Source organism: Heterodontus francisci, chromosome 2, assembly GCF_036365525.1.
Source record: "Heterodontus francisci isolate sHetFra1 chromosome 2, sHetFra1.hap1, whole genome shotgun sequence".
NCBI classification, from domain to species: Eukaryota; Metazoa; Chordata; class Chondrichthyes; order Heterodontiformes; family Heterodontidae; genus Heterodontus; species Heterodontus francisci.
In genome coordinates this window covers 99,958,078-99,983,581 of record NC_090372.1, presented here as the reverse complement: position 1 = coordinate 99,983,581, position 25,504 = coordinate 99,958,078, and the positions used below count along the sequence as shown (strand labels likewise).

Sequence of the window (25,504 nt, the reverse complement as noted above, 5' to 3'; positions counted from 1 at the left end):
TAGCGAGAGAGAGAGGGGCGAAAGAGCGAGAGAGAGAGGGGCGAAAAGAGCGAGAGAGAGAGGGGCGAAAGAGCGAGAGAGAGAGGGGCGAAAGAGCGAGAGAGAGAGGGGCGAAAGAGCGAGAGAGAGAGGGGCGAAAGAGCGAGAGAGAGAGGGGCGAAAGAGCGAGAGAGAGAGGGGCGAAAGAGCGAGAGAGAGAGGGGCGAAAGAGCGAGAGAGAGAGGGGCGAAAGAGCGAGAGAGAGAGGGGCGAAAGAGCGAGAGAGAGAGGGGCGAAAGAGCGAGAGAGAGAGGGGCGAAAGAGCGAGAGAGAGAGGGGCGAAAGAGCGAGAGAGAGAGGGGCGAAAGAGCGAGAGAGAGAGGGGCGAAAGAGCGAGAGAGAGAGGGGCGAAAGAGCGAGAGAGAGAGGGGCGAAAGAGCGAGAGAGAGAGGGGCGAAAGAGCGAGAGAGAGAGGGGCGAAAGAGCGAGAGAGAGAGGGGCGAAAGAGCGAGAGAGAGAGGGGCGAAAGAGCGAGAGAGAGAGGGGCGAAAGAGCGAGAGAGAGAGGGGCGAAAGAGCGAGAGAGAGAGGGGCGAAAGAGCGAGAGAGAGAGGGGCGAAAGAGCGAGAGAGAGAGGGGCGAAAGAGCGAGAGAGAGAGGGGGCGAAAGAGCGAGAGAGAGAGGGGCGAAAGAGCGAGAGAGAGAGGGGCGAAAGAGCGAGAGAGAGAGGGGCGAAAGAGCGAGAGAGAGAGGGGCGAAAGAGCGAGAGAGAGAGGGGCGAAAGAGCGAGAGAGAGAGGGGCGAAAGAGCGAGAGAGAGAGGGGCGAAAGAGCGAGAGAGAGAGGGGCGAAAGAGCGAGAGAGAGAGGGGCGAAAGAGCGAGAGAGAGAGGGGCGAAAGAGCGAGAGAGAGAGGGGCGAAAGAGCGAGAGAGAGAGGGGCGAAAGAGCGAGAGAGAGAGGGGCGAAAGAGCGAGAGAGAGAGGGGCGAAAGAGCGAGAGAGAGAGGGGCGAAAGAGCGAGAGAGAGAGGGGCGAAAGAGCGAGAGAGAGAGGGGCGAAAGAGCGAGAGAGAGAGGGGCGAAAGAGCGAGAGAGAGAGGGGCGAAAGAGCGAGAGAGAGAGGGGCGAAAGAGCGAGAGAGAGAGGGGCGAAAGAGCGAGAGAGAGAGGGGCGAAAGAGCGAGAGAGAGAGGGGCGAAAGAGCGAGAGAGAGAGGGGCGAAAGAGCGAGAGAGAGAGGGGCGAAAGAGCGAGAGAGAGGGGCGAAAGAGCGAGAGAGAGAGGGGCGAAAGAGCGAGAGAGAGAGGGGCGAAAGAGCGAGAGAGAGAGGGGCGAAAGAGCGAGAGAGAGAGGGGCGAAAGAGCGAGAGAGAGAGGGGCGAAGAGCGAGAGAGAGAGGGGCGAAAGAGCGAGAGAGAGAGGGGCGAAAGAGCGAGAGAGAGAGAGGGGCGAAAGAGCGAGAGAGAGAGAGGGGCGAAAGAGCGAGAGAGAGAGGGGCGAAAGAGCGAGAGAGAGAGGGGCGAAAGAGCGAGAGAGAGAGGGGCGAAAGAGCGAGAGAGAGAGGGGCGAAAGAGCGAGAGAGAGAGGGGCGAAAGAGCGAGAGAGAGAGGGGCGAAAGAGCGAGAGAGAGAGGGGCGAAAGAGCGAGAGAGAGAGGGGCGAAAGAGCGAGAGAGAGAGGGCGAAAGAGCGAGAGAGAGAGGGGCGAAAGAGCGAGAGAGAGAGGGGCGAAAGAGCGAGAGAGAGAGGGGCGAAAGAGCGAGAGAGAGAGGGGCGAAAGAGCGAGAGAGAGAGGGGCGAAAGAGCGAGAGAGAGAGGGGCGAAAGAGCGAGAGAGAGAGGGGCGAAAGAGCGAGAGAGAGAGGGGCGAAAGAGCGAGAGAGAGAGGGGCGAAAGAGCGAGAGAGAGAGGGGCGAAAGAGCGAGAGAGAGAGGGGCGAAAGAGCGAGAGAGAGAGAGGGGCGAAAGAGCGAGAGAGAGAGGGGCGAAAGAGCGAGAGAGAGAGAGGGGCGAAAGAGCGAGAGAGAGAGAGGGGCGAAAGAGCGAGAGAGAGAGAGGGGCGAAAGAGCGAGAGAGAGAGAGGGCGAAAGAGCGAGAGAGAGAGAGGGGCGAAAGAGCGAGAGAGAGAGAGGGGCGAAAGAGCGAGAGAGAGAGAGGGGCGAAAGAGCGAGAGAGAGAGAGGGGCGAAAGAGCGAGAGAGAGAGAGGGGCGAAAGAGCGAGAGAGAGAGAGGGGCGAAAGAGCGAGAGAGAGAGAGGGGCGAAAGAGCGAGAGAGAGAGAGGGGCGAAAGAGCGAGAGAGAGAGAGGGGCGAAAGAGCGAGAGAGAGAGAGGGGCGAAAGAGCGAGAGAGAGAGAGGGGCGAAAGAGCGAGAGAGAGAGAGGGGCGAAAGAGCGAGAGAGAGAGAGGGGCGAAAGAGCGAGAGAGAGAGAGGGGCGAAAGAGCGAGAGAGAGAGAGGGGCGAAAGAGCGAGAGAGAGAGAGGGGCGAAAGAGCGAGAGAGAGAGAGGGGCGAAAGAGCGAGAGAGAGAGAGGGGCGAAAGAGCGAGAGAGAGAGAGGGGCGAAAGAGCGAGAGAGAGAGAGGGGCGAAAGAGCGAGAGAGAGAGAGGGGCGAAAGAGCGAGAGAGAGAGAGGGGCGAAAGAGCGAGAGAGAGAGAGGGGCGAAAGAGCGAGAGAGAGAGAGGGGCGAAAGAGCGAGAGAGAGAGAGGGGCGAAAGAGCGAGAGAGAGAGAGGGGCGAAAGAGCGAGAGAGAGAGAGGGGCGAAAGAGCGAGAGAGAGAGAGGGGCGAAAGAGCGAGAGAGAGAGAGGGGCGAAAGAGCGAGAGAGAGAGAGGGGCGAAAGAGCGAGAGAGAGAGGGGCGAAAGAGCGAGAGAGAGAGGGGCGAAAGAGCGAGAGAGAGAGGGGCGAAAGAGCGAGAGAGAGAGGGGCGAAAGAGCGAGAGAGAGAGGGGCGAAAGAGCGAGAGAGAGAGGGGCGAAAGAGCGAGAGAGAGAGGGGCGAAAGAGCGAGAGAGAGAGGGGCGAAAGAGCGAGAGAGAGAGGGGCGAAAGAGCGAGAGAGAGAGGGGCGAAAGAGCGAGAGAGAGAGGGGCGAAAGAGCGAGAGAGAGAGGGGCGAAAGAGCGAGAGAGAGAGGGGCGAAAGAGCGAGAGAGAGAGGGGCGAAAGAGCGAGAGAGAGAGGGGCGAAAGAGCGAGAGAGAGAGGGGCGAAAGAGCGAGAGAGAGAGGGGCGAAAGAGCGAGAGAGAGAGGGGCGAAAGAGCGAGAGAGAGAGGGGCGAAAGAGCGAGAGAGAGAGGGGCGAAAGAGCGAGAGAGAGAGGGGCGAAAGAGCGAGAGAGAGAGCGGCGAAAGAGCGAGAGAGGGAGCGGCGAAAGAGCGAGAGAGAGAGCGGCGAAAGAGCGAGAGAGAGAGCGGCGAAAGAGCGAGAGAGAGAGCGGCGAAAGAGCGAGAGAGAGAGCGGCGAAAGAGCGAGAGAGAGAGCGGCGAAAGAGCGAGAGAGAGAGCGGCGAAAGAGCGAGAGAGAGAGCGGCGAAAGAGCGAGAGAGAGAGCGGCGAAAGAGCGAGAGAGAGAGCGGCGAAAGAGCGAGAGAGAGAGCGGCGAAAGAGCGAGAGAGAGAGCGGCGAAAGAGCGAGAGAGAGAGCGGCGAAAGAGCGAGAGAGAGAGCGGCGAAAGAGCGAGAGAGAGAGCGGCGAAAGAGCGAGAGAGAGAGCGGCGAAAGAGCGAGAGAGAGAGCGGCGAAAGAGCGAGAGAGAGAGCGGCGAAAGAGAGAGAGGGAGAGAGAGAGGGGCGAAAGAGAGTGAGGGGGCGAGGGGGCGAGGGGGCGAGAGAGAGAGAGAGAGAGAGAGAGATAGAGAGAGAGGACGGAGGAGGAGAGAGACATGATTACAGGGTGACCAAGACTTGGAAATGAATATTCACAGATATTCGTCATTTAGCAAGGCTAGGCAAGAAGGAAAAGGAATTGGGACAGCGCTCTTAATAAGGGATGAGAGAGAATCCTAGATCGAAGGGTCAAGATATAGGGCTGAATTTTATATTGTGGTACATTGCATGGAAAAATTGATAAAATTGAAATAAATGCTGGAGGCCCTTTCCCATCACCCCACCATGTTTGCTTTCGGGGCAATATCACTATCAACAAAATGAACTTCATTCCCAACCCGAACTTCTCCCCCCGCTCCCCCCCCCCCCCCACCAACCTCTCTACCTTTGCCCTTCAACTGCTTCCCAATAGGAATAGTTTTCCCCACTCCCCCCACCCTGATAATTTTATTCCTCCCCACCAGTGTATCGCCTCAAAACTCCAATGGAGTTACGAAAGCGCGCGAATTGCAGCCGGTTGGCCGTTAAACTGGCATGGGACAGGCGGCAGGTAAGTTCATTTGTATTTTAATTTAAATATTTTAATGAAGGCCCCGCCGCTTGACAGCTGGGGGGGTGGGGGGGGGGGCACCGCACCTTGGCGTTGCCGCATTCACTAGTATCCGGTGGGGCCTTCTCGGCATCGCGAGTTGTGGCAAGCCGCTCCCGCCAACATTTTACAGGCCACCCCTCCATGACCCACAACGTCGAGGGGCTGGTAAAATTCAGCCCATATAATCAATTTGGGCAGAGATAAAAAACTGCAAGGGGCAGCAAACATTGGCAGGAGTCGTTTTGGCCAAACAGTAGGTAATGTTGGGTACAACATAAGTTAGGAAATTAGAGATGCATATAACATGGGTAATACAGTAATAATGGGCTGCTTCAAATAACATACGGATTGGGTAAACCTAATCAGTACTTTCGCTGGAGGATGAATTCCTTGAGTGTAGGTTTCTGGAGCAGTACACTGAAGAACCAACTAGGGATCGGACTTTTTTAGAATTAATTGTGTAATGAGAAAGGGCTACTTAATAACCTCACTGTAAAGGAGCCTCTGGGAAAGTGATCATAATATGATTGAATGTCACATTAAGTTTGAAAAAGTGTTATCGTTCATTCTGCAATCCAAACAAAGGGAACTATGAAGGTACGAGGGGCAAGTTGGCTACAATGGCTTGGGAAAATACACTAAGATTTGACAGTAGACAGGCAATGGCTAGTATTTAAAAGAAGTATTACATTGTCTACAGCAAATATACATTCCTCTCAGACACAAAAACCCAACAGGAAAGATGAATCAACCATAGCTAACAAAAGAGTTAAAGACTGCATCAGATCAAAGGAAGTGGCTTAAGGTTGCTAGAAAAAGTGGTAAACCCAAGGATTGGGACCAATTTAAAATCCAGCAAAGGATGATCAAGAAACTAATAAAGGGAAAAGAAAATATAAATACAAGCTAGTGTAAAACAAAGGCAGACTGTAAAATCTTTAGGTATGTGAAATGGAAAAGATTAGCAAGAACAAATGTGGGTGCATTACAGGCAGGAGAATTTATAATGGAGAACAGGGAAATGGCAGAAAAGCTCAACAATTACTTTGTCTGTATTCACAGAGGAAGATATAGAAAATCTTCCAGAAATATTAGGGAACCAAGGGACTTGTGAAAATGAGGAACTGAAAGAAATTAGTATTAATAAAGAGGTAGTACTCAAAAAATTAACTGATTGAAGGTTGATAAACTGGACCAGAGGAGATACATCTCAGAGTGTTGAAGGAGGTGGCTACAGAGATAGTGGATGCATTCGTGGTTATCTTTCAAAATTCTACAGACTCTGGAAAGGTTCCTGCAGACTGGAAAGTAGCAAATATAACCCCACTATTTAAGAAAGGAGGGAGAGAGAAAATGGTGATCTACAGACCTGTCAGTTTGATGTCAGTAATAGGGAAAATGTTAGAATCTATTATAAAGGACGTGATAACTAGACACTTCGAAAATATGATAGGGCAGTCAACATGGATTTATGAAAGGGAAATGATGTTCGACAAACCTCTTGGAGTTTTCTGAAGATGTTACATGTGGCATAGGTAAAGGAGAAACGGTGAATGTGGTGTATTTGGATTTTCAGAAGGCTTTTGATAAGGTCCCACACAAGTGGTGAGTAAAAAAAAAATTAGAGCACATGGGATTGTGGGATTGGGGGTAATATACTGGGTATGGATTGAGAATTGATTAACAGACAGAAAACAGAATAGGAATAAACGGGTCATTCTCAGGATGGCAGGCGGTTACTAGTGGGGTACCACAAGGATCAGTGCTGGGACCTCAGCTGTTCACAATCTATATAAATGATTTGGATGTGGGGACCAAATGTAATATTTTCAAATTTGCCAATGACACAAAACTAGATGTGAACGTAAGTTGTGAGGAGGATGCCAAGAGGCTTCAAGGGAACTTGGACAGGGTAAGTGAATGGGCAAGAACATAGGAGATGGAACATAATGTGAATAAGTGTGAAGTTATTCACTGAGGTCGAAAAAACCCTGGGTGCCCTTGTTCATGAGTCACTAAAAGCTAGGATGCAGGTGCAGCAAACAATTAGGAAGGCAAATGGTATGTTGGCCTTCATGGCAAGGGGTTTTGAGGACATGAGTAAAGAAGTCTTGCTGCATTTGTATGGAGCCTTGGTGAAACCATACATGGGAGTATTGGGTACAGTCTTGGTCTCATCTAAGGAAGGGTATACTTGCCATAGAGGGAATGCAATGAAGGCTCACCAGACTAATCCCGGGGATGGTGGGATTGTCTTATGAGGTGAGACTGAGGAAACTGGACTTGTATTCTCTAGAGTTTCAAAAACCGAGAGGTGATCTCATTGAAGCATACAAAATTCTTACAGGGCATGACAGGGTGGATGCAGATGTTTCCCCTGGTTGGCGAGTGTAGAACCAGGGGAGTGTCTCAAAATATGGGATAGGCCATTTAAGTCTGAGATGAGGATAAATTTCTTTACTCGGAGGGTGATGAATCTTTGGAATTCTCTACCTCAGAGGGCTGTGGAAACTCAATCACTAAGCACGTTCAAGACAGAAATTGATAGATATCTGGATACCAAGGACATCAAGGGATACGGGGATAGCGTGGCAAAGTGACATTGAGGTAGGTCAGCCATGATCTGTAGGCTCGATGGACTGAATGGCCTACTACGCCTATGTTCCTAGTTCTCTACTATGACTAACTGTTCTGATCAAGATATTTACACAGTTATGAGACATTTTGATATATTAAATAATAATCCATTACCACTGTCAGCAACCAGAGGACATAGATGTAAGATAATTGGCAAAAAAGAACCAGAAAGGAGATGAGGAGAAACATTTATCTGCTACGAGTTACGATCTGGAATGACTGCCCTAAAGGGCGGTGGAAACAGATTTAGCAGTAACAGTGGGGACCCAAAGGCTTGGGGTCAGAAAGGGGGGATCACTGGAAACCTGAGGTCAGAGAAGGAGACTCACTCAAGGGAGATCTTCATGTAAAGGCAGAGGACATGGCAAAAATATTAAATGTGCACTTTGCATCTGTCTTCATATAGTAAGTGGATGATGAGGTTACATGAAAAGAGGAGCAGGCCTTAAAGGTAATAAGAGAAGGATGGTAATAGAGAAGACATACTATAAAGATTACTGAAAGTTGCTAAGTGACCTGGTCCAGAAGGAATGCATCTTAGGTTGCTGGAAAAAATCTTTCAATCTTCATTGGATAAGGAGTTGTGCCAAAAGGACTGGAGGGTTGTTAATGTTATACCCGCTATTCAAGAAATAGGAGACAGCTAAACCAAGAAACTACAAGACAGTCAGCCTGATATCAGTGATGAGGAAGTTATTGGAAAAATATCAGGGACAAAATAAAATTTAATTTGGAAAGGCATGGTTAATCCAGGTGAGGCAGCATGGATTTGTTAAAGATAAATTGTGCCCGACTAACTTGACTGAATTCTTTGATGAGGCAACAAGTTGATCAAGGTAGTGCAGTCGATGTTACATATATGAACGTTTAGAAAGCATTCAACAAAGTGCCACAGGAGACTTATTAAGAAGATGCAAGCCCATGGAATTAAGGGGAAGGTGACAATATGGATACAAAATCAGCTCAGTAACAGGAAGCAAAGGATGGATGGATGGATGGATGATTTTTTCCAGACTGAGAAGTGGTTTGTAGTTGTGCTCCCCAACGGTCAGTTTTGGGTCCATTTGTGTTTTTATTTATTTATTTAGAGATACAGCACTGAAACAGGCCCTTCGGCCCACCGAGTCTGTGCTGACCAACAACCACCCATTTGTACTAATCCTACATTAACCCCATATTCCCCACCACATCCCCACCATTCTCCTACCTACACGAGGGGCAATTTACAATGGCCAATTTACCTATCAACCTGTAAGTCTTTGGCTGTGGGAGGAAACCGGAGCACCCGGCGGAAACCCACGCGGTCACAGGGAGAACTTGCAAACTCCGCACAGACAGTACCCAGAACTGAAACCGGGTCGCTGGAGCTGTGAGGCTGCGGTGCTAACCACTGCGCCACTGTGCCGCCCCTTTCAATTGCCTTTCAATTTTTATAAATGACCTAAACTCGTAGCAGAGCAGCATTATAAAAAATAAGTGTGCAGATGATATAAAACTCGGCAAAGTAGATCATGATGTGGATAGCTGTAGACTTCAGAGTGATGTAGACAGGATGGTGAAATGGGAAGAGGCATGGCAGATGGATTTTAAAGTGGAGAAGTGTGATGTGCTTTGGGAGGATTAATATGGAAAGAAAGTATATGCTCTAAATGGCATTATTTTGAAAGGTGTAGATGAGCAGGGAGACCTTGGCTGTCCGTATACAGAAATCCTTAAATGTGACAGGGCAAATTGTTAAGGTTGAAAAAGCATATGGGGTTACTTCAGTTTATAAATAGAGGCAAAGAATATAAAAGCAAAGAAATCATACTAGGACTTTACAAATCACTGGTTTGGCCTCAGCTGGAGCACTGTGGACAGTCAGTTTACCAAGATGTTACCAGGGAGAAGGGACTTCTATTATGAGAAAGATTGGAAATGTTAGGACTGTTCTCCTTGGAACACAGAAGGTTAAGAAGTGACCTAACAAAGGTTTTCAAGATGGTGAAAGGTAAAAATATTCCTTCTGGCCCATTGGTCAATAACTAGAGCTCATAGATTCAAAAACTGAAGAGATAAAGGAGAATTGTTTTCACTTAGCTGTAGGGATCTGGAACGCTCTACCTGAAAACATGCTGGAAAATGATTCCACAAATAATTTTTAAAAAGGGAGTTGGACAGGTATTTGAGGATGCGGAACTTACAGGGTTACAGACGAAAAGGAATGTGGGACTAAGCGCCACTGCTCTTTCAAAGAGCCAGCTCAGTCATGGCAAGACAAATGGCCTCCTTCTGTGCTGCAAGTTTCTACGATTCTATGAGGATTGGGGATAGAGCAGGAGACTCATTGAAGGATCCAGGTCAGAAGGGGTGACTCACTGAAGGATCGAAGACAGCTTCAGATTTAATCTGTACTGCTTGCTTTGACAATTGGTGTTTTTCAATAACTGGGGATGGCAACTATTAAACCTACCAGCACTCACGGAATTATTATTATTTTTTTTTAAAAAGCACCTCTTCCAGCCAGTTCCATACTCATTAAACATCCCTAATTTCTGGTGATGTGCAATACCCGGCCTTTCCTCAGATTATATTAAGAAATGTGCCAAAGTGCTCCAAACTTAATGAACCAGTTTGAAGTGCTATGAAGTGTTATGATACAAAATAGTGGACAAATGGCAAGAAGGTGAATAATCAGTTAATCTATATTTTCTTTTTTGGGGGGGGGGGGGGGGAAAGAGCGGGAGCAATATTGATTAGGATGCTGGGAGAACTTCACATGCTTCTTCCAAAAGTGCCACAAGGTCTTTAACATTACCTGAATATGCAAGGCCTTCATTTAACGTCTCACCCAAAAATGGCCACTCTGACAAGCAACAGTCCCAATGAATGTACTTAAGTATAAATCAAAATTATACACTCAAATCCTGGATGAAGGCTTGAACCAACAATCTTACAACTCAGAGACAAGTGCACTACCAATTAAGTTAAGCTAAGCTCACATTGTGTCCTTCTTTAATTTGCTTGTTACTTCAGACACAATTGCCCCCTTAATTTTCTTTTGCCTTACGGACTGTTTATATGGGTCAGAGATAGTAGAAGTGCTAGCAATAATCCCTGGGCGCCCACATAACATATGTTGCCAACCTGACAATGCCCATCTAGCTAGTATCCACTGCTTCCTCTCTTTCAGCCAGTTTATTATCCACTTTGAGTCTTTCAAGAAGGACAATGAAGGCTTTCTTGAAGTCTTGGTCTCACAGAGCTTTCAAATGTCCATTTCGAATGCTCCTTCAAAATGCACAAGGTCAGCCACTTCTGAACCCATGTTGGCTTGTTATTTTCATTTAGATAATCTTCAAATTGGTTGTTAATGATAAATTCCATTATTTTACTAGTTACACAAATCAAGACCAACGGGTTTACAATAATTAGAGTTTTGTTTGCTTTTTTAAAAACAAGTTTCACTTTGACTTGTTTCTAACACAATGGAAACTTCTTTGTATTCAATAGCTCACTTATAATGACTGATAGCACTCTAGATAGTGTCCCCTTGGGTATATACTACTTTTTCACTGGGTATTTACTATTTGACTAGTTTAGGACCTCCATTAAAGTGATATTAAGTGATTAATTCCAGTTGTAGGACCATCTATGATAAGTGGCACACTACTAGCATCTCTAACCAATAGTTCCTGCAATAAAATTATTTGTATGAAGTATTTTTGGTAGATCCCAAGACACTATTTCAAAGAAAAGGAAATTTTTCTGTGCCCTGGTCAACATTTATCCCTCAACCATCACTAAAACAAAAACAGACTGACTAATAACCATCACAGTGCTGCTTGCAGGACCTTGCTGTTCCCAAACATTGGCTGTCATGTTTCCTACATTATGACATGACTACAGTTCAAAAAGTACCCAATTCACTGTAAAGTGCTTTGGGACATCCCTAGGTCATGAAAAGCACTATATAAATGCAAGTTTTTTTTTCTGCCTTTAGTCTGTCCACAATTTCCACTCTACTCTCCTTTGAAGTTTTTTTCTGGTGTTTGGTTTTCTGTCTATTTCACTTTATATTGTCTTATTAATCTATTTGCAATCAAACTTCATTTTAGTCTGCACTCACTGATATATTTATCCTGCATTCATTGCTCCACTTGTTCTCAACTGAAATGTTCTTCAGTACTACCATAACTCCCCACACCCCCCAAAATCAAAGCTCTTACTTTATTCTCTTGAAGCTGGCCCTTTAAAGCTGTACAAGTATTGATTTGTCATCAGATCAATATGTGACTTACTTTATAAGGCTTTTCTAACACACTGGGTCAGAGAGAAGTCATGTATTACATTTACTAGTTGGATACAATCCCCATCAATATGATCCTTCCATTTTCACTTTTTCTTATCGCTACATAGAGTAATGCACTGCTTTTCAATCCGGAATATAGCAAACCACTAGTTATTGTCCTGCCTGTATTATGCACTCTCAATCAAACTAACTCACTGAATAGTTTCAACAGTATGAATGGATTTGCTTCCTATACTTCCTAGTTATCCATGATATATAGAGCTACTCCACTGCTTTTCCAGTCCACTCTATCCTTGCCGAATATTCTAAAACTGCAACATGGAACGCATCATCATTAGGTGTTAACTAAAGGAAAGAAAGGCTTGCATTTATTTAGCACATCCAAAAGTGCTTTTTACAGCCAACTGACTACATTTTGAAGTGTAGTCAATGTTATAACATAGGAATTGTAATTAGGTTCCCAAGATACTTATAAAAGGTAGCTCTCAACTGCTGCAAGAGTTGCAAATGTAGTCAGGTTATGAATGCTTAGTACTTATGCATCTTAGGTTGAACCTACCTATCAAAACATTGCTTTTTCGATTTAACCCGTGAGTAAAGTATAATTCAAATACATTTTCAAAAATCAGTAGACCAAGAAGTCACTAAGTAGTGATAATTTAGGAATCATTTGAGTACTTACCAGAAAGAAGGCAAGTTGTTAGCTAACAGTTTGAAATTACTACCTCACAAAAGATCTGATACTATATCATTTGGTTCAACACATTGTCAGATTTTCTAGAATCTACCAGATCCTCAAAAACATCTCAAACAAGGCAGTTTACTGTTGAAATATAATGTCATATATCACTTGTAATGCAGATTTTTCCAACATGTAACTTTTCTTCAATACATTTTTTTTTATATATACAAGTGACCACATTGGAAGTACCAATCTTTCCTGAAAGGAGGAACGTTCAAGCTTCGTTCCCAATTTTAGCTCAGAATATTCTGTAACTGTTTATGTTTTGTTTACTATGGTTATTTGTAATCTTATTTAAATATTCGGTAGCAAAAATATGAAGACAAATTGTATGCTACTCTGCAGTTGCTTTTGTGCTGTACTATAGACTCAACTGAATCCAACTTACCTCGTGGCAAACTGAACAAGTGCATTTTGTATAGTTTTTCTGACTTCGAGTAAAAAAGATTCATCATCACTTAGAGTATAATACCAGTATTGGATATAGTCCCTTAGTGCAAACTGGATGACCTGAAAAAGGAAGTGAAAAATATATAGAGCATCCCCACCTAACTGTTATGGCTGTAAAATAATTCAAACAGAAAAGGTTCAAAGCAGTAAATACTTCATTCTAACTTCGTCTGCATGCCAACATTGTTTTCCTAGCACAGCTGTTATGCATCACAAAACACACATGGATTAGAATTATACATCTATTGCAAAGAGAACAAAGTAAATTTGTAAAATAGCACCAACATTTCTAAAAACTGTAAATAACCCAAAGTATTCATACAATTAGTCACTTCTTAGGACAGAACTTGAGTATTGCTGAAAAAAAAAAAGAGCTGCTCTCAAAGCTTTTCGTCTTGCACTTGTTACAATCATGTGAGGAAGAGTCAAAGGGCTCCCCTCTTTTCCCTCTCACTGTTTGACCACAACAGATTTATTTCTTTCTGAAGTGGATACACTTGGCAATTTGTTATAAAAATGCTTCCATATTTTATAAGGATTTTTTTGAGGCCTTATATTTAAATTGTCAAGATAGATTCATTGGAAGGCTGAAGATTTCATAAATGCTAGACTTTGTTTTGTTGTTGACAGTTCACTGAAAGGACACATGTTGTTTGATAACAACCATTGCTGGAAATCATGTGCTTTAAGTGCAACAAACACCAAAAACCTTGGTGACCTTGGGAAGATGTTTACAGAGAAGCCACATGTCAAGGTTTATGATGGTCAGAAGGTTGACTTTGTTTGGGGTTTGGATATTGTTTTCAGTTCAGTTGTAGTGTGAAAGGTTTTGAAAACAGATGGTGTTTTGCCTGCAAAGGAAAAAGAAACACGTCTTGCCCTATCTCTTTGAAGAAATCCTGCAAAGATGCAGTGTGGGAAAGCTAAAATTCCCTGGTGCTGCATCTCTCCTGAGCAGGAAAAACCTGCCAGATTAATTCTCAACACCACCTGAGAAGAACTGCTTTAGAAATGATCCTTGTCACCCATCTCCATACACCCAGACCAAAAGGGACAACTAACTTCCTTCCATATCTTCCCTTTTTTCTTCAAGAATTAGCAAGTATTTGGCCAAAGTATTTTTTTGTCTTTTTTTGTAACAGATCTCTGCAGAGAGAATTGCTGTATTTTTTTTTAATGAGAGTGAAAGAGAGAATGTGTGTGGGGGAATTTAAAAAGGGAACTTTGATATTTCAATCTGTGTGTTAATGCTTTGCTTCATTACTAGGCAAGTCTTGTTTGATAATAAACTGATAATTTTGTTGTTTATTTAAGAAACCTGGTTGGTGTATTTTATTCTGGGATAAAGAGTAGAGTATATGATTGACCGAATCAGTAATTGGGTAAACATTTAAAAAATATATGTTGTGACCTACGGAGAAGTGGGACTAGAAAAGACAATGCACTCCTCCCACCTCAGTTGTATCACAATTCAGGTGAGTTTAACTGTTTACGCGCCGTGATCATAAAAAGAACCAGACAGGGTTTCTTGACGTTAACAAAGAAAGAGATTATCTTTATTGTACTTAAACCAATCTAAGTTTTAAAAAAAAGCCTTCCAACCTGTAACACACAGGTTACAGAGTGGCGAAGGATAGATTGGTCGAATTAGAGTTCAGAGAAATAACAAGGGGCATACAATCTGTGGAGGTTGATGACTTGGCTGACTTCAGACTGAATTCGATGATATGCTTGAGAGGTCGCAGCCATCAGGCAGGGTTCACAGCTTGCAAGGTGGATTGGAGCGAGAGCGAGAGAAAAAGCAAGAGAGCGAGACTGCCTCAGATTCTTCAACTTAATCAAAATATATTGCCTCAATCAAGCTAAGAGCAAAATACTGCAGATGCTGGAAATCTGAAATAAAAACAGGAAGTGCTGGAACTACTCAGCAGGTATGGCAATATCGGTGGAGAGAGAAGCAGAGTTAATGTTTCAGGTCTGTGACATTTGGCAGCACCCAAATTTAATCACACATCTCTGGAATTACTGCTAGGTGCAGTCAGGAGCAGGAGGGACACACTTGTCCTCAGCAATGGAAGAAACCTGCAGCTCTTAAAGGCGGCATGGTTGGAGGTGGCTGAGAAGGCAAGCAGCAGAAGCATTGTGCTCTGGTCTTGGAAAAAGTGCAGGAAGTGATTTTTAAAAAATTATTCTTTCAGGGGATGTAGGCAGCGCTGGCGAGGCCAACACTCATCGCCCATCCCTAATTTCCCTTGAGAAGGTGGTGGCGAGCTGCTGTCTTGAACCGCTGCAGTCCACATAGTGTAGGTACACCCACAGTGCCGTTAAGAAGGGAGTTCCAGGATATTGATCCAGCAGCGAAGGAACAGCAACATAGTTTCAAATAAGAATGGTGTGTGGCTTGGAGGGAACTTGCAGGTGGCGGTGGTCCCATCCATCTGCTGCCCTTGTCCTTCTAGGTGATAGAGGTCACAGGTTTGGAAGGAGCCTTGATGAGTCGCTGCAGTGCATCTTGTAGATGGTACACATTGCTGCCACTGTGCGTCAGTGGTGGAGGGTGTGAACGTTGAAGGTGGTGGATGGGGTGCCAATCAAGTGACCTACTTTGCCCTGGATGTCGTCTAGCTTCTTGAGTGTTGTTGGAGTTGCACTCATCCAGCTAAATGGAGAGTATTCCATCACACTCCTGACTTGTGCCTTGTAGATGGTGAACAGGCTTTGGGGAGTCAGGTGGTGAGTTACTTGCCATTGAATTCCCTGCCCCTGACCTGTTCTTGCAGCTACAGTACTTATAAGGCTGGTCCAGTTCAGTTTCTGGTCAATGGTAACCCTCCCGAACGATAATAGTGAGGGATTCTGTGATGGTACTACCATTGAATTTCAATGGGAGCTGGTTGGATTCTCTTGTTGGAGATGGTCATTGCCTGACTTGTGTGGCATGAATGTAACTTGCCACTCATCAGCCCAAGCCTGAATGTTGTCCAGGTCTTGCTGCACATGGACATGGACTGCCTCAGTATCTGAGGAGTCACGAATGGTGCTGAACATTGTGCAATTATTATGAACTAAACAGCTCCAGAAAACTAATCACATTTGCTGATACACCTACATCCTGTGATTTAAGCCCACCTCACCCCTCCACACCAACTCTGCCTTGCTATTACCTCAGTCTTCACACCTTCAGCAGCACAGTGTTCACTTTCTATGCACTCCAAATTCTTCCCAATTTATCCATCCACCATTACATATGGATTGGGGTGAGTGGCAATGTGAGACGTCTGTCTCAATCCCCCTCATCAAATGCATTGCATCCATTGGGTAAATGTGTCATCAGTCACCCACAGGTCTGTTTTTTGGTCCTTTTTTGGAGGAGAGTGCAAAATGCGAGGCAGAGACCTGTAGATGGGTCGCCACAAATAGTCCAGCTCACAGATGAGGAGAGGATGATAACATATATGGCGTCTTTAACGTAATGCAATGTCCCAAGGTGCTTTACAGGAACATTATAAAACAAAAAGTATGACACCAAGTATGTTCCAAAGCTTGGGGCCTAGGCAACTGAAGGCACAGCCACCAATGGTGCAGCAATTAAATCAGGGATGCACAAAAGGCCAAAATTAGAGGAATGCAAATATCTTGGAGGAATATGGGGCTGGAGGAGAGTACAGAGATAAGGAGGTGCAAGGCCATTGAGGGATTTGAAAACAAGGATGACAATTTTAAAATCAAGATGCTGCTTGACTGGGAGCCAATGTAGGTCAACGAGCACAGGGGTGATAGGGGAACAGGACTTGGTGTAATTTAAGACATGGGCAACAGAGTTATGGATGACCTCAAGTTTACAGAGTAAAATGTGGGATACCAGCCCAGAGTGCATTGGAATGGTCAAGTCTAGAGGTAACAAAGGCATGAATGAGGTTTACAGCAGAAGATAAGCTGAGAAAGGGCCAAGTTGGACGATGCTACACAGGTGGAAATAGATAGTTTTTGTGATGGCACGAATGAGAGATTAGCAGCTCATCTCTGGATCAAATGTGACACCAAGGTTGCAAATAGACTGGCTTGATCTCAAACGGTTGCCAGGGAGAGGAATAGAGTTGGTAGCTAGGAACGGAGACATGGAATAAGTGGCACAGCAAGCGCTACTGAACATGCATGAGGACGATTCCTCAGAGGACTGGATTCCTTCTGAGGGTGCACAATCACTAGACAAACAGCACGCATGAGTGCAAATACTCACCTTGGTAGATCGAGTTAAAGTTAGGTGGGTTTTCACCTGGTGAACCACAACTCTCAAGTAAGAACAAGCAGAGACCGTGGCAGGGACAGTCATGCAAACAGAGTCTGCATTGGAAGGTGCAATCTTTCCAAGTTCTACTCAGCCGGACAAAGATGTTGAACACGGAGTGCCATCGTTAAGAAGGAAAATGCTAAAGGTGCATCAGTAACTTTGCAAGATACTGACAGACAGGCCACCTCCACCATACAATAGTGGAGAGGATGGAGGAGTCTGCCGTGATCACTAACAGACTGACGGCACAGGGATTTGCGAGTAAGCCTGCTATGTAGAGAGTGGTCTCCTCCATGACACTTCAAGCATGTCTCTCATGCGAGTTCATGCAGGTCAAAATCACAGCTGTGCAGACTTTGGATGCTAACAGGTCTGCCACCTTAAACAAGATAGCAGATAACTTATTCATGGCCTTACAACACATTAGTGATCTTCAACAAGCTGGTCTACAGCAGACTGCTAGCAGTCTTATGGTGCTGGTCCAAGACAGATAACAGTGAAAGGAGACCTGGAAGTGGAAACTCCATTCAAAGCGCTCCCACTTCTTATCCGTTGTCCCACACCACACTCTGCCACACGCTCTCTGCACACCCAAACTGAGCTAGTATCTAACATGCTGCCTCTTCTCCCAATGGCTGAATCTGCCCCAGCACAGGTGCAGATAGAGCAGTCTTTGTCAGGCCCATAGGGACTCTGAAACCCAGATGGCGTAATCTAAAAGCATCTCAGCAGTCATGGCAGAAATCACAGCAGCCTGCCTCTACCTCTGATGAAACCATACAGGATGGAACACATAAAAATGGTAGAAAGTGCAAGAGTTATAGAGTTAGACAGCACAGAAACAGGCCTTTCGGCCCACCGGGAGAAAGCTATTGTAATTCACCAAGAGTAAGCTCATGGGTGCTTCACAAAATGCTATGCTTTTAAAGATTCCTTTACTCATTAAAAGACATAACAGCACTTCCACATCTTGCCATTATTGCATCCAAAGCATCAACTTGTCTTTTCACTTGTTTCATGATGAATGTCAATACATGACAGGAGCCAAAGGGCAGATGGACAGATAGTGCAACAGGTGAGGGAGTGAGGTTTGGTGCTGGTGAGCAGACCAGAGGATTTCATTTTAGATGTTTTCTTGTGTGCATCACCACCAGGGCATTCCTGGCAGCAATATATACCGCTGATCTGGTGATAAGTGTCGCACTTCATATTCCTCCTATTCAATGTCCTCCTCATCCAAAGACAAGTGATTAGTATCTTCGTCCTCCACTTGCAGAACATTACTCAGCAGAGAGGATTGCAATGGTGTGCCTCTCCGCTGTTATCCAGCTGGTTGGGACTGCACTCACTTAGCTCCATTCTTACCCAATTGCAGCAAGGGCATCACTTCATTACCTCTGGTGTCCCTCCAAGGATTTATCCTTGGCGCCCCTATTTCTCAACTTCATGTTGCCTCATCGGCGACATTATTGGAAAACACATCAGTTTCCACATGTACGCTGAAGACATCCAGCTCTATCTCAACACCACCTCTCAAAATTTGATAATTTAGAGACAGTGGAGAAGTTGTGTCTAACATTCAGCACTGAATGAGTAAAAATTTCCTTGAATTAAATATTGGGAAGACTAAAGCCATTGTCTCCGTTCCCTAGTCACTGATTCCATCCCTCTCCCTAGCAACTACTTGAGGCTGAACCAGACTGCTCACAACATTGGTGTCATATTCAACCCAAAGATGAGCTTCCGACTACATATCCACACCATCACCAACACTGTCTATTCCGACCTCCGTAAGATCACCCAACGGCACCCTGCCTCAGCTTATCTTTGGGGAGGCTGCAGATGTGTGATCACCTGACCTGACAACCTCTGGCTGCAGAAGCACCAATCTACCAAGAGATCAAAGATGCTGAAATAAAAACAAAGTGCTGGAAATACACAGCAAGTCTGGCAGTATCTGTGGAGAGAGAAACCTTTCAGGTCTGTGACTTTTCATCAGAACTGGCAAAGTTTAAAAATGTAATAGGCTTCAAGAAGGTGAAAGTGGGGGCAGGGTGGGGAAGAACAACAAAAGTTCTGTGATAGGGCAGAGGGCAGGAGAGATTAAAATGACAAAGATGTCCTGGAACAAAAGGGAAGAATAATAGCTGTAATAAAAGACAAAGCATTTGTCCAGAGAGATCGTTAATGGCAGATTAATGAACAGCTCTGACAGAAAGCAAAAACATTGTTACGACCGAGGTGGGAGCAACACACTGTCATTTCAGTCCCATCACTACACTGGTCACACCACATTATTAAAGCTTTCCCATCCAACTGGAGAACAGCCAGATTAAACCCCCGGAATAAAACAGACCAAACCAGGTATCTTTAGACAACAAATTAAGACTAACTATTTATTAAAAAACTAAAACACTATTAAGATAAACCTATGTATAAAGACCTTCTAACTTCTCATTTTAACCTAATTCCCCCATTCACAGACATGCACTCAAAAATTAACAGTTAACTAGTTTCTTTTTTTTAAATGTTTTAAAAAATTAGCTGTTTCTTAAGAATAAACAAACTGTTCGTCTTTGTGGGTTATGTTCCTGATGGGTGAGGTATCCTGGTGTAAAAATAATCAAATGCCACTCAAAATCTCCACGCGGATTTGATCAGTCTCTTATTAGATAGGCATTCGGCTGCAGCAGGCACCACACAGTTCATTCAATGATGAGCACAGTAATACGTCTACCCGATTTTGAAAAAAAAAATCGGCAGTCTCAGTCGAACCTTTACTGCGAATTCCAGCAAACAGTCAAGAGAGAGTCAATCTTGAAGCAAAGACTCTTAGATTGGAAGTAAAGAAAAGGATTTTTGCTACCCCCAGCAATACAAATGGGCTCTGCAAAGGGTTTTTTCCTTATAAGGCAATTAACATTACCTGAAGCACATAGTATAATTTCTGAGAGAAATTGACGGTTCTTTCCTTCAGTAAGCACGCTTCGCTGATGTGTCTCAAAAACCGTTTTTAGCTGGTCTTCACACAGTTAAATTGAAACATTATACCATGTGATCTCCTCACTCTCCTGCTGTTGCCTAGGTAACAAATGCAGTGGTGGCACACTGTTCTCAGAATTCTAACACTGCTCTTTGTCTTAAAGGCACACTGTTTTGATCCGAGGAGAAAATAAATACAGTTCCGTGATATGAAAAACAAGTTCAAAACTGACACATGGTAAAAAGCAATCAAAATGGCAGTCATGGTGTGAAGTCTTTGAATTCAATGTTGAGTCCAGAGGGCTGCATAGCGCCTAATCGGAAGATAAGATACTGTTCCTCGAGCTTCTGGTGAGATTCACTGGAGCACTGCAGCGGTTAGAAGACAGACAGGTACAGCATCTTTGCTGTTCATTTGTTGCTGGAGGTTTGAAAATTACTTTCGAGACACATCAGGTGACTTTCTGGAACACTTTGTCAAGACTTCACACACTATCAACATTTATTCTAGAATCTGAGGATTTCACCTAAAAAAGTGTAAGTGCGGCACTACTCTGCCTTACTGGACCCTTTCTCAGAATCATCAGGAAAAAGGGAATGCTTGCTAATGAACCCCTTGCTAAGGGTGTCCCTTGGTCTGCAGCAGGAATGGGAGATGATGTCGGGAGCAGCAGTAGTTGCTGTAGGAGGGACAGGAAGGCGAGGTGAACTCCTCCCCACCACCCCCTTGTAAGACTTCCTCCAACAGAACCAACAGTGGCTCATCCTCCTCTTTGGTCTCCCAGCCATCCTGATGCATGCTGCTCTGTCAGCTAGCACACTCCAGACCTTCAATGGAGTGGGTATACTGCTCCACAAATACTGCTTCTCGTCAGTGCTTTAGTGCTAAACATGCACGGGTCTGTTTTAGCACCTCCAGGCAAGTTCATATTTTGGTAATCAGCAATTAGAACTAAATTTATGCACTAAATCCAGACTTTCAAACAGGTGTATGTTATTAGTACAGCATACATTTAGTGTCTTGAATACCCAGCCCCATCACTGGAGCACCGTGGCTGCAGTGTGCACTACAGCAACTTACCAAGGCTTCTTTGGCAGCACACGCCGAACTTGCAACCTCCATCACCTGGAAAGGCAAAGGCAGCAGGTGCACGGGAACACCATCACCTCTCAGTTTCCTTCCATGTCACACCATCCTGACAGGGATATGCATCACCATTCCTTCCACGTCTCAGACAAAAGCCTGAAACTTCCTACTTAACAGAGCTGTTGGAGTACCTTCACCGCATGGACTTTAACAATTTAAGAGGCTCACCACCATCTCATCAAGGGCAACTAAGGATGGGCAATTAATGCTAGCAACATTCGTATCCATATTTTTTTTTTTTAATTGCAGGGCAGTGAATTAATGCAGCCGATCATAGAGCTTAACCAGCTTAAAGAAAACTTCAGCTTGACAGGCTGCTACTCACTGAACCCAACATCTATTTCCCAAGATTTGAGATCAAAACTGTGTCACTGTTGAGCAGAACTAGTCGTTCAATGGAGATATGCATAAGGCAGGGTAATTGAACAGTTACACTCAAAAAATAAAAAATAAAAATATTTTTTCTTTAGATTCTCACCTGTTGTAGAGGCTCATCGATTATACTGGAACCAGTTAGTCGCCGGTCAATCTTTATTTGTCTACTTTCTCGTTTCATTTCTTCTAAAGCCTGAACAGAATAGAATATTGGGAATCCAACATAAAACTCAAAAAAAAAATGATACCACAGAAATTTATTTTCTTGACATTTGTAAAACATGAAAAATTGGCAAGAAATCAGTACTCTATTTCCCAGAACTCTGTTTGAATCCCACCAATCAGGTTTCTGCCCCTGCCATGGTACCAAAACGACTCAAAGTCACAAATGACTTTCAATGGGACTACAGCAAAAGTAAAGTATCCCTCCTTGTCTTTCTCACCCATCTGCAGCCATCTGCCTGGCTTGGGTATAAAATTAAAACCTGACCGGGGCCCGACCCGACCACAGCCAACCCGAACCGGGCCCAGGCCCGAGTCCTTCAATTTTTTATCATGCCCGACCCGATAATATCAAACATGTGGCGAACATAAAAACTGACCGTAAAAGTTTCTGTAGGTAAGTGAAGAGAAAAAGATTGGCGAAGACAAATGTAGGTCCCTTACAGTCAGAAACAGGGGAATTTATTATGGGGAATAAAGAAATGGCTGAGCAACTAAATGCATACTTTGGTTCTGTCTTCACAAAGGAGGACACAAATATCATACCAGAAATGTTGGGGAACCCAGGGTTTAGTAAGAGAAAAGAACTGAAGGAATCAGTATTAGTAAAGAAATGGTGTTGGGGAAATTGATGGGATTGAAGGCTGATAAATCCCCAGTGTACTTAATGAAGTGGCCCTAGAAATAGTGGATGCATTGGTGGTCATCTTCCAAGATTCTATAGACTCTGGAACAGTTCCTGCAGATTGGAGGGGAGCTAATGTAACCCCACTATTTAAAAAGGGAGGTAGAGAGAAAGCAGGAAATTACAGACCAGTCAGCCTAGTGTTGGTAGTGGGGAAAATTCTAGAGTCCATTATCAAAGATTTTATAGCAGAGCACTTGGAGAACAGTGGTAGAATCGGACGGAGTCAGCATGGATTTACAAAAGGGAAATCATGCTTGACAAATCTACTAGAATTCTTCGAGGATGTAACTAGTAGAGTTGATGAGGGGGAGCCAGTGGATGAGGTTTATTTGGACTTTCAGAAGGCTTTCGACAAAGTCCCACATGAGAGATTAGCATGTAAAATTAAAGCGCACGGGATTGGGGGTAGTGTATTGCGATGGATAGAAAATTGGTTGGCGGATAGGAAACAAAGAGTAAGGATAAATGGGTCTTTTTCCGAATGGCAGGCAGTGACTAGTGGGTACCGCAGGGATCGGTGCTACGACCCCAGCTATTCACAATATACATTAATGATTTAGATGAGGGAACTAAATGTAGTATCTCCAGATTTGCAGATGACACAAAACTGGGTGGGAGGATGCAGAGAGGCTTCAGGGTGATTTGGACAAGTTGAGTGAGTGGGCTAATGCATGGCAGATGCAGTATAATGTGGATAAGTGAGAGGTTATCCACTTTGGTAGCAAAAACAGGAAGGCAGATTATCTGAATGGCTATAAACTGAGAGACGGGAATATGCAACGAGACCTGGGTGTTCTCGTACACCAGTCACTGAAGGTAAGCATGCAGGTGCAACAGGTGGTAAAAAAAAAGGCAAATGGTATGTTGGCCTTCATAGAAAGAGGATACGAGAAGCAGGGATGTCTTGCTGCAATTATACAGAGCCTTAGTGAGGCCACACCTGGAATATTGTGTGCAGTTTTGGTCTCCTTATCGGAGGAAGGATGTTCTTGCTATAGAGGGAGTGCAGCGAAGGTTTACCAGACTGATTCCTGGGATGGTGGGACTGATGTATGAGGAGAGATTGAGTCGGTTAGGATTATATTCGTTGGAGTTCAGAAGAGTGAGGGGGGATCTCATAGAAACCTATAAAATTCTCACAGGAATTGACAGGGTAGATGTAGGAAGGATGTTCCCGATGGCGGGAGAGTCCAGAACCAGGGGTCATAGTCTAAGGATAAAGGGTAAACCTTTCAGGACTGAGATGAGGAGAAAATTCTTCACCCAGAGAGTGGTCAGCCTGTGGAATTCGCTGTCACAGAAAGCAGTTGAGGCCAGAACATTGAATGTTTTCAAAAAGGAGTTAGATATAGCTCTTGGGTCTAAAGAGATCAAAGGGTATGGGGCGAAAGCCGGGACTGGCTACTGAGTTGGATGATCAGCATGATCATAATGAATGGCGGAGCAGGCTCGAAGGGCCAAATGGCCTACTCCTGCTCCTGTTTTCTATGTTTCTAAGTTATTAGTACAGAAAAAAGTGTCAAAACGTAGATTAAAAAGAAAACAATACCAAACAAAACCCGACCACAGCCAAACCGAAACCAACCCCGAATGCTGGACGCAGAATATAGACCCGAGCCAAATCGAACCAGACATGTAGTTGGGTTTGGGTCGGGTAACCAGGCTTTATCTGCAGCCTTCGAATTGGCTGACCACACCATCCTCCTCCAATGCCTCTCTACTGTGATCCAGCTAGGTGGGACTGTACTCACCTGGTCCGGTTCTTATCTATCTAATCACAGTCAGACTATTACCTGCAAAGGCTTCTCTCTCCATTGCCACACCTTCACATCTGGTGTCCCGAAGGATCCATCCTTGGCCCCCTTGCTATTTCTCATTTACATGCTGCCCCACAGAGTCAACAACCAAAAACACAGCATCAGGTTTTATATATATGCTGACGACACCCACCTCTACCTCACCACCACTTCCTCTAAATTGTCAGACTACTCATCAGACAACCAGTACTGGATGAGCAAAAATTTCCTCCAATTAAATATTGGGAAGGCTAAAGCCATAGTCTTCAGTCCCTGCTATAAATTTCACTCCCTAGCCTTCAATGCCATCCCACTCCCTGGCAACTCTCTGAGGCTGAATCAGTCTGTTCGCAACCTTGGTGTCAAATTTGACCCCAAGGTGAGCTCCCAACCACATACCCACACCATTAAGACCGCCTATTTCCATCTCCGCAACATCACTCGACTCTGCCCCACTTCAGCTCATTTGCTGCTCAAGCCATCATCCATGCCTTAGTTACCCCTAGACTTCACTATTCCAATGCACTCTTGGCCAGCCTCCCACATTCTTCCTTCCATAAACTGGAGGGCAGCAGTCTGCTGCTCGCGTTCTAACTCAAATCAAGTCCTGTTCGCCCATCACCCCTGCCCTCACTGATCTGCACTGGCTTCCTGTTAAGCAACACCTCAATTTTGAAATTCTCATCCTTGTTTTCAAACCCCTTCATGGCTTCACCCCTCGCTATCACTGTAATCTCCTCTAGCCTCACAACCCTCCAAGATATCTACGCTCATCTAATTCTGGCCTCATGAGCATCTCTGATTTTAATCAGTCCACCACTGGGGGCTGCGCCTTCAGCCGCCAAGGCCCTACACTCTGGTACTCCCTCCCTAAGCTTCTCCACCTCTTTTTCCTCCTTCAAGATTCTCCTTAAAACCTACCTCTTTGACCAAGCTCCATTACACTTACGTGGCTCAGTATCACATTTTTCCTTTTCAGACCCCTGTGAAGCACCTGGAGACATTTTATTACATTAAAATCACTATATAAAATTCAAGTTGTTATTGTTGCTGTTGTATTTCAGAAATTCAGGTGCAGGTGCCTCTTAAGAGAGAAGCGGACAGATAGCTGTTTATATCAACCCGACAATAAATAAATGTTTTCATTTACTCTGCAAAGTACATTGTAACATAGCTCTATGCCACACACTGAATCAGTCGCAAGCGAAATGAAACAAGCAGCTTGGGTACTCATTTTAGCAGGAGCTAGTACCTTGGATTTAGAACAGGAAAACAGTGAGAAAGAATGCAAGAAACTGAAGTATAGCAGACAGATTGGTGGCTTGGACTACCACCAGAGCTGGTTAATTCCAAGACAACACACAAATATAGTTCAAATGAAGTAAGTCAACTTACTTTGGGGACTCCAGTTGGTGCTGCAGGAAGGAAAGTATGCTCACACTTTTCAAGATATTTCTCGGAGTTTATTTTCCCAAAAAGTAGTGTGACTGCAAAACCCCTGCAA

General features: G+C 44.9%; 1 protein-coding gene across 1 annotated transcript in view; it reads right to left on the bottom strand.

Annotated features, from left to right (window-relative positions):
• Positions 1–7,358: 7,358 nt before the first annotated feature.
• Positions 7,359–25,504, bottom strand: part of LOC137380684 (sorting nexin-13-like) — an 89,872-nt gene continuing 71,726 nt past the window's right edge. Inside the window, exons 3-7 of the mRNA XM_068052914.1 lie at positions 25,396–25,498; positions 21,398–21,487; positions 12,438–12,559; positions 10,257–10,389; positions 7,359–7,460 (exon numbers count right to left, since the gene is read on the bottom strand). Coding sequence (XP_067909015.1) covers positions 7,359–7,460; positions 10,257–10,389; positions 12,438–12,559; positions 21,398–21,487; positions 25,396–25,498 — 550 coding nt within the window. The remainder of the gene's footprint in view (positions 7,461–10,256; positions 10,390–12,437; positions 12,560–21,397; positions 21,488–25,395; positions 25,499–25,504) is intronic.